The sequence below is a fragment of the Lithobates pipiens genome, unplaced genomic scaffold (genome assembly GCF_037356315.1).
Source record: "Lithobates pipiens isolate NorthernLeopardFrog02 unplaced genomic scaffold, aLitPip1_a1.2 Scaffold_8, whole genome shotgun sequence".
Classification (NCBI taxonomy): domain Eukaryota; kingdom Metazoa; phylum Chordata; class Amphibia; order Anura; family Ranidae; genus Lithobates; species Lithobates pipiens.
The window spans coordinates 160,274,721-160,286,871 of record NW_027507903.1 but is presented as its reverse complement, the minus strand read 5'-3'; the positions used below and the strand labels follow the sequence as shown (position 1 = coordinate 160,286,871).

The 12,151-nt window shown below is 42.1% G+C and overlaps 1 protein-coding gene across 1 annotated transcript in view; it reads right to left on the bottom strand.

Moving 5' to 3' along the window:
• Positions 1–12,151, bottom strand: part of TMEM243 (transmembrane protein 243) — a 47,772-nt gene that overhangs the window by 24,261 nt on the left and 11,360 nt on the right. Inside the window, exon 2 of the mRNA XM_077471948.1 lies at positions 10,558–10,828. Within this exon, the coding sequence (XP_077328074.1) occupies positions 10,558–10,662 (105 nt within the window). The 5' untranslated portion in view covers positions 10,663–10,828. The remainder of the gene's footprint in view (positions 1–10,557; positions 10,829–12,151) is intronic.

Below are 12,151 nucleotides of genomic sequence, written 5' to 3'. Positions count from 1 at the left end.
GACATAAACGAGCAGTTAACCCTTGCAGTGTGAGAAAAGCCTTACTGCAACAAAAGGGATTTTCGTTTTCTCGGAGGTTGCAGTTCCTAAAATTTGTACTTGATTATTTATTTATGTTCAAACCCCTGAATTAAAGCTGAAAGTCTGCAATTCAGATTAATTTGTATGGTTTCGTTTTAATTTTATTCTGGTGGCATACAGAGCCAAAAGTATGAAAATTGTGCCGGTGTCCAAAATGTATATGGACTTAAGTGAATGTCCTCATATCTCTACATGGACGAGATAGTTATTGTTTAAAGATTCCAACCTCCTCTGCTAAATTTGCTGGTTTGACCCCAGCAGACCCGATTATAGATAGGATATTGGGGTAGAATGCCGTTGGTTATTCAATGCTGGTTTTTACTACTTGACTTTGGCGTGTGCAATATTAAACACTCTATTGCCACTGTCATTTCTGTGTTCAGCCACTTAGTGGGGGCTGTATGGTGTCTTTTGTGAGCGCTATGCAGTTGGAAGCTGTAATTCCACAGTTTTGTACATTATAACTTTGTGTTTATGGAACATGTATGCTTGAATGCGTTTAAAAAATAAAGAGGTTTTTTATTTTATTTTATTTTTTTATTTGTTTTTTGTTTTTATTTGATTGGAAGGAAGAAGATTCCACCCTCTATAAACATCACAGCCCCTCCTGAAAGGCCCGTCCTAGACTTTGGCCTTCCATTGATCTTGCAAGTCTCCATCCTGTTCCCAAAGACCACTTACAGAGCTGGCCAACGTTTCCCGGAGGTCCCCGCCCCCCACGTTCCATTGCTGCAGCCCTCCTCCTCCCCACCCACTTTTTTTTTCCTCCCCTAGGACCCTACATTGACCATTAGCGATCATTTTCACAGACCTTTATATCTAATCCCATTCCTCCCTTCTACCAAAGCAGGATCTTCCACGCATTTGACATCTGGTTTGTCATTCTATTTCTCCACTTACTACCAAATATGCCTGGCTTCCTAGTTGGGCCCACCTTAGAAGTTAATGGTTAGTTTCTCTTACATTTGTTTACTGTAGTCAAAGGATGATTAGGACTTATTACCTTTCTGATATCGACTACTTTGCAGTGTAATAGCATACTGTTTGTAACAAAGAAAATTGCGCTGGACCAAAACAAACACCTAATATAGCAGCAACACCACGTGAGATACACACCAATAACAATAAAAAAATACAAAAAAAAAAAAAGGTATGAACAAAAAGCAAGAAAGAGAGAGAAAGCCAAAGTTAAAAAAAAAAAAAAAAAAAAACACACACCACATGCCAACTGAACGACTTAAACCAAAAACGGGACTTAGAGGTCACTAGACCTCTGAACTTTTTAGGTGTTTGATTGTGTATTTAAACACATTTATGACAAAAGCATCACCATGAACAATATATTGCAATTTTATTACAAATTTTACAAAAATACAAAAAAACGTATTCTTGTTGCACTTCCAAAAATTTCACACATTTTAAACATGTTGAGAAAATAGTGGTATTGACAATTTATGTGTAAAATTTTTGGAAGGGAACAAGAATACGTTTTTTGTAAAATTTGTAATAAAATTGCAATATGTAGTTCATGGTGATGCTTTTGTCATAAATGTGTTAAATACACAAACACCTAAAAAGTCCCATTTTTGGTTTAATAAAATCCAAAAAGGTTGTGCTCAAATAAAAATTTTATGTATAAAAATAATAGCCTAAAAATAAATCAATTCATGATGTAAACACTAAATAAATATTGAATCCTGTGAAAGAATTACCAATAACAATTCAAATACCAATACAAATGTGAATAAACAATGAATAAATAAATATCAATTGCTATAAATCAAAAATAATGAAAAATGTATTTGTGTATGTGATCATAAAATTCATATAAGTATGCACATAAAAATCCAGAAAGAAAAGCAAATAAAAATAAAAAAATATATAGATCAGTCCATTAAGAAAGAACATACATGGGATCAACTACCTGCCTTCCATTAGGTGGCATTTCTATGTTGGCACCCTCTGAGGAATCGGCATATGCGGAACATGTCAAGCCTTATATGTGGAGTGGAGCTTACACAAAGTGACAAAGATGCCGCTTTTCTGGTAAAATTAACCCCTTCTTAGGCCTCATGCACACGAGACGCAGATGAAACCTCTGTTAAAAAAAAGCTGAAACGCGCGTTTAGAAACGCGCGTTTTGCCGCGTTTGCATGCCGCGTTTAGACGCGTTTGCGTTTAAACGCGTTTATAAAGATAACATCATGTAGACCCTCCCCAAGCTCTCAAAGCATTTTTTTTAACTATTTCTGCTATTTTGATCAGAGTGAGCAGCAGCAGCATAGAGAGCAGTTGTACACTTGCATTTGCCGTGTCACTTGCCACGGCACCTGCCACAAGTTGTGGATTGTCCACTTGCCACGTCACTTGCCACAAGTTGGGGATTGTCCACTTGCCACATCACCTGCCACGTCACCTGCCACAAATTGTGGATTGTCCACTTGCCACGTCACTTGCCACATCACCTGCCACGTCACTTGCCACGAGATGTGAATTGTCCACTTTCCACGTCATCTGCCATGCCACCTGCCACAAGCTGTGGATTGTCCACTTGCCACGTCACCAGTCACATCACCTGCCACAAGTTGTGGATTGTCCACTTGCCACGTCCCCTGCCACGTCACCTGCCACGTCACCTGCCACAAGTGGATTGTCCACTTGCCACATCACTTGCCACATCACCTGCCACAAGTTGTGGATTGTCCACTTGCCACGTCACCTGCCACAAGTTGTGGATTGTTCACTTGCCACGTCACCTGCCACAAGTTGTGGATTGTCCACTTGCCACGTCACTTGCCACAAGCTGTGGATTGTCCACTTGCCACATCACTTGCCACGTCACCTGCCACGTCACTTGCCACGTCACCTGCCACAAGTTTTGGATTGTCCACTTGCCACGTCACTTGCCACGTCAGCTGCCACAAGCTGTGGATTGTCCACTTGCCACGTCACCAGCCACATCACCTGCCACAAGTTGTGGATTGTCCACTTGCCACGTGACTTGCCACATCACCTGCCACGTCACTTGCCACATCACCTGCCACAAGTTGTGGATTGTTCACTTGCCACGTCACCTGCCACGTCACCTGCCACAAGTTGTGGATTGTCCACTTGCCACGTCACTTGCCACAAGCTGTGGATTGTCCACTTGCCACATCACTTGCCACGTCACCTGCCACGTCACTTGCCACGTCACCTGCCACAAGTTTTGGATTGTCCACTTGCCACGTCAGCTGCCACGTCACCTGCCACAAGCTGTGGATTGTCCACTTGCCACGTCACCAGCCACATCACCTGCCACAAGTTGTGGATTGTCCACTTGCCACGTGACTTGCCACATCACCTGCCACGTCACTTGCCACATCACCTGCCACAAGTTGTGGATTGTCTACTTGCCGCGTCACTTGCCACTTCACCTGCCACGTCACTTGCCACGTCACCTGCCACAAGTTGTGGATTGTTCACTTGCCACGTCACCTGCCACGTCACCTGCCACAAGTTGTGGATTGTCCACTTGCCACAAGCTGTGGATTGTCCACTTGCCACGTCACCTGCCACGTCACCTGCCACAAGTTTTGGATTGTCCACTTGCCACGTCACTTGCCACGTCAGCTGCCACGTCACTTGTCACATCACCTGCCACGTCACCTGCCACAAGTTGTGGATTGTCCACTTGCCACGTCACTTGCCACATCACTTGCCACATCACCTGCCACGTCACTTGCCACGAGATGTGGATTGTCCACTTGCCATGTCACTTGCCACGTCACCTGCCACGTCACTTGCCACGTCACTTGCCACAAGATGTGGATTGTCCACTTGCCATGTCACTTGCCACGTCACCTGCCACGTCACTTGCCACATCACCTGCCACGTCACTTGCCACAAGATGTGGATTGTCCACTTGCCACGTCACCAGCCACATCACCTGCCACAAGTTGTGGATTGTCCACTTGCCACGTCCCTTGCCACGTCCCCTGCCACGTCACCTGCCACAAGTGGATTGTCCACTTGCCACATCACTTGCCACATCACCTGCCACAAGTTGTGGATTGTCCACTTGCCACGTCACCTGACACAAGTTGTGGATTGTCCACTCGCCACGTCACTTGCCACATCACCTGCCACAAGTGGATTGTCCACTTGCCACGTCACTTGCCACATCCCCTGCCACAAGTGGATTGTCCACTTGCCACGTCACTTGCCACGTCACCTGCCACAAGTTATGGATTGTCCACTTGCCACGTCACATGCCAGTCACCTGCCACAAGTTGTTGATTTTCCACTTGCCACGTCACCTGCCAAGTCACTTGCCGCGTCACCTGCCAGGTCACTTGCCACGTCACCTGCCACAAGTTGTCTATTGTCCACTTTCCACGTCACTTGCCACTTCTCCTGCCACGTCACTTGCCACAAGTTGTGGATTGTCCACTTGCCACATCACTTGCCACCTGCCATGTCACTTGCCACAAGTTGTGGATTGTTCACTTGCCACGTCACTTGCCACAAGTTGTGGATTGTCCACTTGCAATTGCAATTGTTTAAAATATTTTTCTAATGGTTTTTCATCATTTGCAATCATTTTTGAGATTTTTAATGTAAAAAAAAAGGTCACCTTTAAAAACGCATATAAACGCAAACGCGGCTAAACGCGGTAGCGGCGTTTTGCCGCGTTTTACCGCGTTTTGCCGCGTTTTGCGTCTGAAACGCAGAAATTTTTGTTTCTGAACGCATTTTTTTGCTTCTGGAAAAACGAGATTAAACGCAACTGCATATAAACGGAAAAAAACGAGACTGTGTGCATGGACCCATAGGACAACATTGAATGAGTTCAGGTGCAGTTGAAAAAACTGTCCAACTGCATCTGAACGCGCGTTTAACTGCGTCTCGTGTGCATGAGGCCGGGGTTATGGCCATATGTGTTTGAAGTTTTCATAGCTAGTAAGCGTGCACTTCACTTGGTGGTGGGATTCCTTCAGCACAAGTCACTTTATTGTGGAAAATATTCCACTCATTTTCTTCACAGACTGTGGACTGATCTATACATTTTCGTTTTTTTCACTTCATTTTTTTTTTATTAGCTTTTTTCTTTCTGGATTTTTATGATCACATACACAACTTAATTTTCATTATTTTTAGCAATTGATATTTATTTAATGTTTATTCACATTTGTTTGCAATTGTCCCCGTTGGATGATTTCTGTATTGTTGTTCTCTTGGCTTTACTCAATAAAACTATATACAGTGCCTTGCGAAAGTATTCGGCCCCCTTGAACTTTTCAACCTTTTGCCACATTTCAGGCTTCACACATAAAGATATAACATTTTTATTTTTTGTGAAGAATCACCAACAAGTGGGACACAATTGTGAAGTGGAACGAAATCTATTGGATTTTTGAAACTTTTTTAACTAATAAAAAAAATGAAAAGTGGGGCGTGCAAAATTATTCGGCCCCCTTGCGTTAATACGTTGTAGAGCCACCTTTTGCTGCGATTACAGCTGCAAGTCGCTTGGGGTATGTCTCTATCAGTTTTGCACATCGAGAGACTGAAATTCTTGCCCATTCTTCCTTGCAAAACAGCTCGAGCTCAGTGAGGTTGGATGGAGAGCGTTTGTGAACAGCAGTTTCCAGCTCTTTCCACAGATTCTCGATTGGATTCAGGTCTGGACTTTGACTTGGCCATTCTAACACCTGGATACGTTTATTTGTGAACCATTCCTTTGTAGATTTTGCTGTATGTTTGGGATCATTGTCTTGTTGGAAGATAAATCTCCGTCCCAGTTTCAGGTCTTTTGCAGACTCCAACAGGTTTTCATCCAGAATGGTCCTGTATTTGGCTGCATCCATCTTCCCCTCAATTTTAACCATTTTCCCTGTCCCTGCTGAAGAAAATCAGGCCCAAACCATGATGCTGCCACCACCATGTTTGACAGTGGGGGTGGTGTGTTGAGGGTGATGAGCTGTGTTGCTTTTACGCCAAACATATCGTTTTGCATTGTGGGCAAAAAGTTGGATTTTGGTTTCATCTGACCAGAGCACCTTCTTCCACATGTTTGGTGTGTCCCCCAGGTGGCTTGTGGCAAACTTTAGACAAGACTTTTTATGGATATCTTTTGAGAAATGGCTTTCTTCTTGCCACTCTTCCATAAAGGCCAGATTTGTGCAGTGTACGACTGATTGTTGTCCTATGGACAGACTCTCCCACCTCAGCTGTAGTTCTCTGCAGTTCATCCAGAGTGATCATGGGCCTCTTGGCTGCATCTCTGATCAGTCTTCTCCTTGTCTGAGCTGAAAGTTTAGAGGGACGGCCAGGTCTTGGTAGATTTGCAGTGGTCTGATACTCCTTCCATTTCAAAATGATCGCTTGCACAGTGCTCCTTGGGATGTTTAAAGCTTGGGAAATCTTTTTGTATCCAAATCCGGCTTTAAACTTCTCCACAACAGTATTACGGACCTGCCTGGTGTGTTCCTTGGTCTTCATGATGCTCTCTGCACTTTCAACAGAACCCTGAGACTATCACAGAGCAGGTGCATTTATACACTTGATTACACACAGGTGGATTCTATTTATCACCATCAGTCATTTAGGACAACATTGGATCATTCAGAGATCCTCGATGAACTTCTGGAGTGAGTTTGCTGCACTGAAAGTAAAGGGGCCAAATAATTTTGCACGCACCACTTTTCATTTTTTTTATTTGCTAAAAAAGTTTAAAATATCCAATAGATTTCGTTCCACTTGATGATTCTTCACAAAAAATAAAAATTTGATATCTTTATGTTTGAAGCCTAAAATGTGGCAAAAGGTTGAAAAGTACAAGGGGGCCGAATACTTTCGCAAGGCACTGTATATCTATATTTCTCTCTATTATCTATCTATCTATCCACACACACACCAAAATTTGGATTCAGTAGGAATCTGACAAATTTTGATCTGCTTATGGGCAGGCTGGTTGTACTGAAGGCATTCTATTGATTGACTGCAACACAATCAGCCTGTATATATATATATATATATATATATATATATATATATATATATATATATATATATATATATATATATATATATATATATATATATATATATATATATATATATATATATATATATATATATATATATTTTTTTTTTTTTTTTTTGCCGGTTCACGCCAGCAGCGATCACTGTGGTGAGGGAAGGCTCCCCACCAGCAGAACAATAGCACAGTGGAAGGGTTTCCCCTTTCAACACTAAATGTTTTGATGGGGGAAAAAAAAATAAAAAATAAAAAAAAAAACCCAAGTATTTTTTCCTTTCATCCCATGGTTAAAAAAAGAAAACTGCATAATTTATGGCCTTGCCTAAGAGGAACAGCTTAGGAGCATCCAAAAAGTAAAAAAAGGCTTTACTGGCAGCTCCAATATTTCTATCCTGACATACCCCATTTAAAGTGCTATTCTATTCTGAGGGTACTTAAGTTATCTTGCATTAAGTCAACATTGCAATTCTTTGTGTTCTTCATTACCTCTTCTTCAAAGCCATTTGAGAGCAATACTAGGTCATTTTGTACGCAAGAACCGAAAACCAGAACATCTTGTAATCTTGTGCAATAATCTCGAGAGTCATAAATCCACTCCTCGTGTAAAAGAATGAATGATTTATTGCAACTAACCATGACCGAGGTTAAAAAAGTTTAACGAAGGGTTTTTCCAATTTTACAATAAAGTAAAAAAAATTACATGTAAGAAAAAAAAAAAAAAAAAAAAAAAAAAAAAAAAAACACAAACACAAACACACACACACAACTGCAAAACGGTTCCCCGATTATAAATCTGCAAATGAATAATCATTGCTCAATGTGTTATGTGAAACATGACTAAATCCAACATGCTCAAAAGACAAAAATAGTAAAAAAAACAAAAAACCCCAAGCACAATATTAATGATCATACAGGATGGAAACAAGCAAAAAAAAAAAAAAAAAAAAAAAGGAGAGAGAGATTTTATATATATATATATATATATATATATATATATATATAAAAATAAAAGCCACGACATCAATGTGTGGAGTTCACCAACCCACATAACTAAAACCAAAATGTCTCCTTTATCTCATTTCACTCTGTACATACTGAATGCATAATTCTAATGGATCTAAATTATTAGACCTTCATGGGAAATAGAAGTGCCAAACTGCCACAAAGAAAAGCCCGTTACTGGGGTCACTATAAAAGAAGAGAAACCAACAACAAATCCAACTTACCATTTCAGAACTGAAGTATTAAGTACAGTTGTAGCTGGCATCAGACAAAAAGGTGTTTTTTTTTTGTTTTGTTTTTAAAGCAGCTTTATTCAACCTTTTCAACACAGGGGAAAATAACTTTCCATTCTCAAGGAATCCCAGCTAAGAATGACTTACTATATCTACAACGCATGATACATTAGGCCCCTTTCACACCAACAGACCACTCGGGTCCACCTGTCCGTTTTTCAGGCGGACCTGATTGGATCATCCATTGTTCTCTATGGGGTGGTGGATGTCAGCGGACATGTGTCTGCTGTAACCAGTCGACATCTGATCTGCCAGATTCAGACAGATAGGGATACATGCGCCATCCGTCCAGCGGATCATAGCATACGACAATCAGATGAAAATGGACATGCGTTCCGTTTCCATCCAACAGGCCCATAGAGAGCAGCGGGCTGTGTCTGTGTCCACTCTGCATAGCGGAGCAGACACGGATCTGTCATCCACCTGCTCAGCACGGATCAGTGGACAGATCCCCCACAGAGCAGGCGGATCCACTTGGACAGATTCTGCCCCGTGTGAAAGGGGCCTTAGTGCGATAGTCAGTGGGAATAATGCTCCTTACACTCGTGGTCTTTGGGAAGAATTACCCCCATACAGACAGCTAAAAAGATAAATGGTGTCCGTGGAAACTTATCTGAGAGGCAGAAATTGCTCAAGGAACCCCTAGCAACCTCTAGGACAGGGGTAGGCAACCTTAAAGAGGTGGAGATCTACCTGAACAACATGAGAGAAGTCAAAGATCACCAGGAACAGCGTAGCCTCCTCACACCTGATTTAAACTTCTACTTGCCGTACTATTGTATCTAAATCGTGTGCACTGTACACCAATCATGGGTTTAAATCAAGTGGTGAGAAGGCAACATATCTCCTTCTCATCACCTGTCAAAACACACTTGGATCGCTTTTTAGAGGAGCAGCAATGCTTGCTGCACTTGTAAATGAGCTCTTAGTTGCATCTGGCAGGGGCACTCTTAGGGCTTGTTTACACGTAAAAACCCTGTGGTTGAGTTGTGGTTTTACTGCCCCAATCCCTACACCCTTTAACTGCTAAGGCAGCAACCAAAAAGGTATATACATGCTGCAGAAGGAATTAAGCCCCCTGTTGCTTTTGGTGCATGCTACCGCCTGTCAATCAGGACCTATTAAAGTAAACATGGCCACTCCACATGGGACAGGAGCCAGCACTACAGAGAAGGCATCAGCTTATGCGGCTCTTGTTCCCCACTACAGCTCCATCTTTACAAGTAGTCCTTCTGCAGTGCACTCTGTTTGATGCTCCGGGATGGTGGGTCAGCAAGTCCAGACCGCGATCTGTGGGTTGCCGAACCCTGCTCTAGGAGGTACCCTACAGTTCTACTACACAACCCTGGGTTGAGAAACACTGTTTGAAAAGAGGAAGCAAAACATCAAATCTTTGAATTTTACCTATAGGTAAGCTTATAATAAGGCTTACCTATATGTAGTGTAAATATCTCCTAAAACGTGCACCATTTAGGAGATATTTACTGTACATACAGCCGGTGACATTACCGGCGCATGCACTCTGAAGTAACAGCCATCCAGGCTGTTCCTTCAGGGTCCTGTGCCTTAAACGGTGGCTCCCATGCGCCAGCGCGGTAGTGACATCATCCAGGCTCCGGCCAGTCACGCAGCCGGAGTCCGCAAACCCAGAAAGAAGACAAGGTGAAGATGGAAGCACAGGCAGAGATGATGTTTTAAGATACGTTTAACATAATGTGCTAGTATGCGGTGCACTGACAGGTATTTATAAATCTTTTACAAAGATCATAGTACACCCCCCGACAATGCCTTCATCTGGAGGGCGAAGCCATCTTTGTTCAGGCATCACTCTAGGTCAGAATTTACTTTTTGGAGTGAAATGCTTGCCCAAAGTTGGCCAAATGTAACTCGCTAGTTGACTGACGTTCTTAGCCATGTTGATGAATGTCAGACACAGAACAGCCCCCTACGGCGGCCTCTCACCCTGTGAATTGCTGCAGTCTGATCACTGAGGGAGAAAATGTCACCGCCTGTCTGCAGCGGACTGATGACATCATCTGGGCCTAGGTAAAGTCACATTATGAAAAAAAAAAAAAGTGTATTCATATATACTTGTAGAGCTATTAAAAGACTTTGAGCTAATCTATAATACAACCAAAAATGGCACAAAGTACCTACCCTGGCAGAGGTCTCCCCAAACAAAGGTCTGTTGTCCTGGCCACCTGTTCCATAGGTCCTGGTGGTATAGTCGTCCATTATAAACGGAGAATGTTCTTCAGTCATTAAATTAGTGTTCCGTGTATTATAGCATACACCTGACAACAAGGAAGCTGAAACCTTCAGAACATAATCTGTATATAGAGAGCACCCACTTGTGAAGGAAGCACCGATGTTTCACTACTTGTAACAGAAAAATCCCTGGAATGTTCACTTCAGGGTGACTTCTTGCCTGGAGAAGCACAAAGAACACTGAATGAGATACTGCAAACTTAAGAACCCCTTACATCATAAACATAAGGTGTGGTGACCAAAAACGCAGAACGTCAAATTAAAAATCAAACCGCTTTCTTAGGATAACAGTAAATCTCAACACTTTGATATGAACCTTGCTTGCCTAAAAGAGCTATATCCAACTGCTAGCCAATGGTTGAGAAAACATTGGGAGTACACGGGCGACTTATGCAGGCCATACACGGTCGAATTTCGAACGAATTTTCTTTTCAAAATCAGAAAATTCGTTTTTTTTGTGATCCGATGATGCCACCATTGATTTTCGAAATTCGGCCGACCAAGCCTTCAATTTCACCTCATGTTGCTACAGAAAAGAATTTTCTTGGCTGGGAATCTTCTTTTCTCTCCGTACATTTTCTTTTATCTCCGTACATTTTCTTACGTTTCTCGCACGATTCTCCCATCATTGATTAGAAAATCGTTCGTTTTTCTAAAAATTTCCAACATGTCCGATTCCTCAAATTTTATTTCTGCACGAAAATCGGCTGTTGCTGCAGCCCACTAATGGTGCGAAATTCATACGAAAAATCTTAGATACGATTTTCGAAAGAAAATTCTTTCGAAATTCGAACCGTGTATGGCCGGCATTAGTTGCATTAGTGCAAGACTAAAGCTTAAAAACACATGAGCCGAATGTCGGGCGGCATCGGCCGGGTCAATAAAAACTAGCCAACATTTAGCCCATGTGTACGATAGCCGAAGGGGCATGACCAAAAAAGATCTGCCGATCAGCACTCTCAGCCATTGGCGAGCGGTGACTGGAGTGCTCTGGTGGGGGGCAGCTGCCCCCCTGTCAGAACACAATAGATCGCTGTACTAACATTGGATAGTTAGTACAACAGCTCTTCCTGTGCCTTGTATGTACTAGGCTTTACATTACCAGTGACAAATTGACCTTGATTCAACCCAACAGACAATAGAAGTAGGAGTAGTAGTAGCAGCAGCAGTAGTAGTAGGATCCAGGGATCAATAGCACATTTTCCAAACCAGGTACATAGCAAGAAAATCACTTTTTTTCTAAATCTCATTTGTTTCAATGAAAGAACACATTTAATCACACCTCGTAGTATAAAAAAAAAAAAAAGCAATTTTTTTGACCCGATGCGTTGATTTGCATTAACCAGATCCTGTTCCCACCATACATGTGCAATGGAGCGGTTAACACTACAAACTATATATGGAGAATAATGTGAACAGACCCAAAGAGAGACTTGACAGTTGCACAGGAAAGTTTTCTTTAAAATAAATTAAAAAAAAAAAA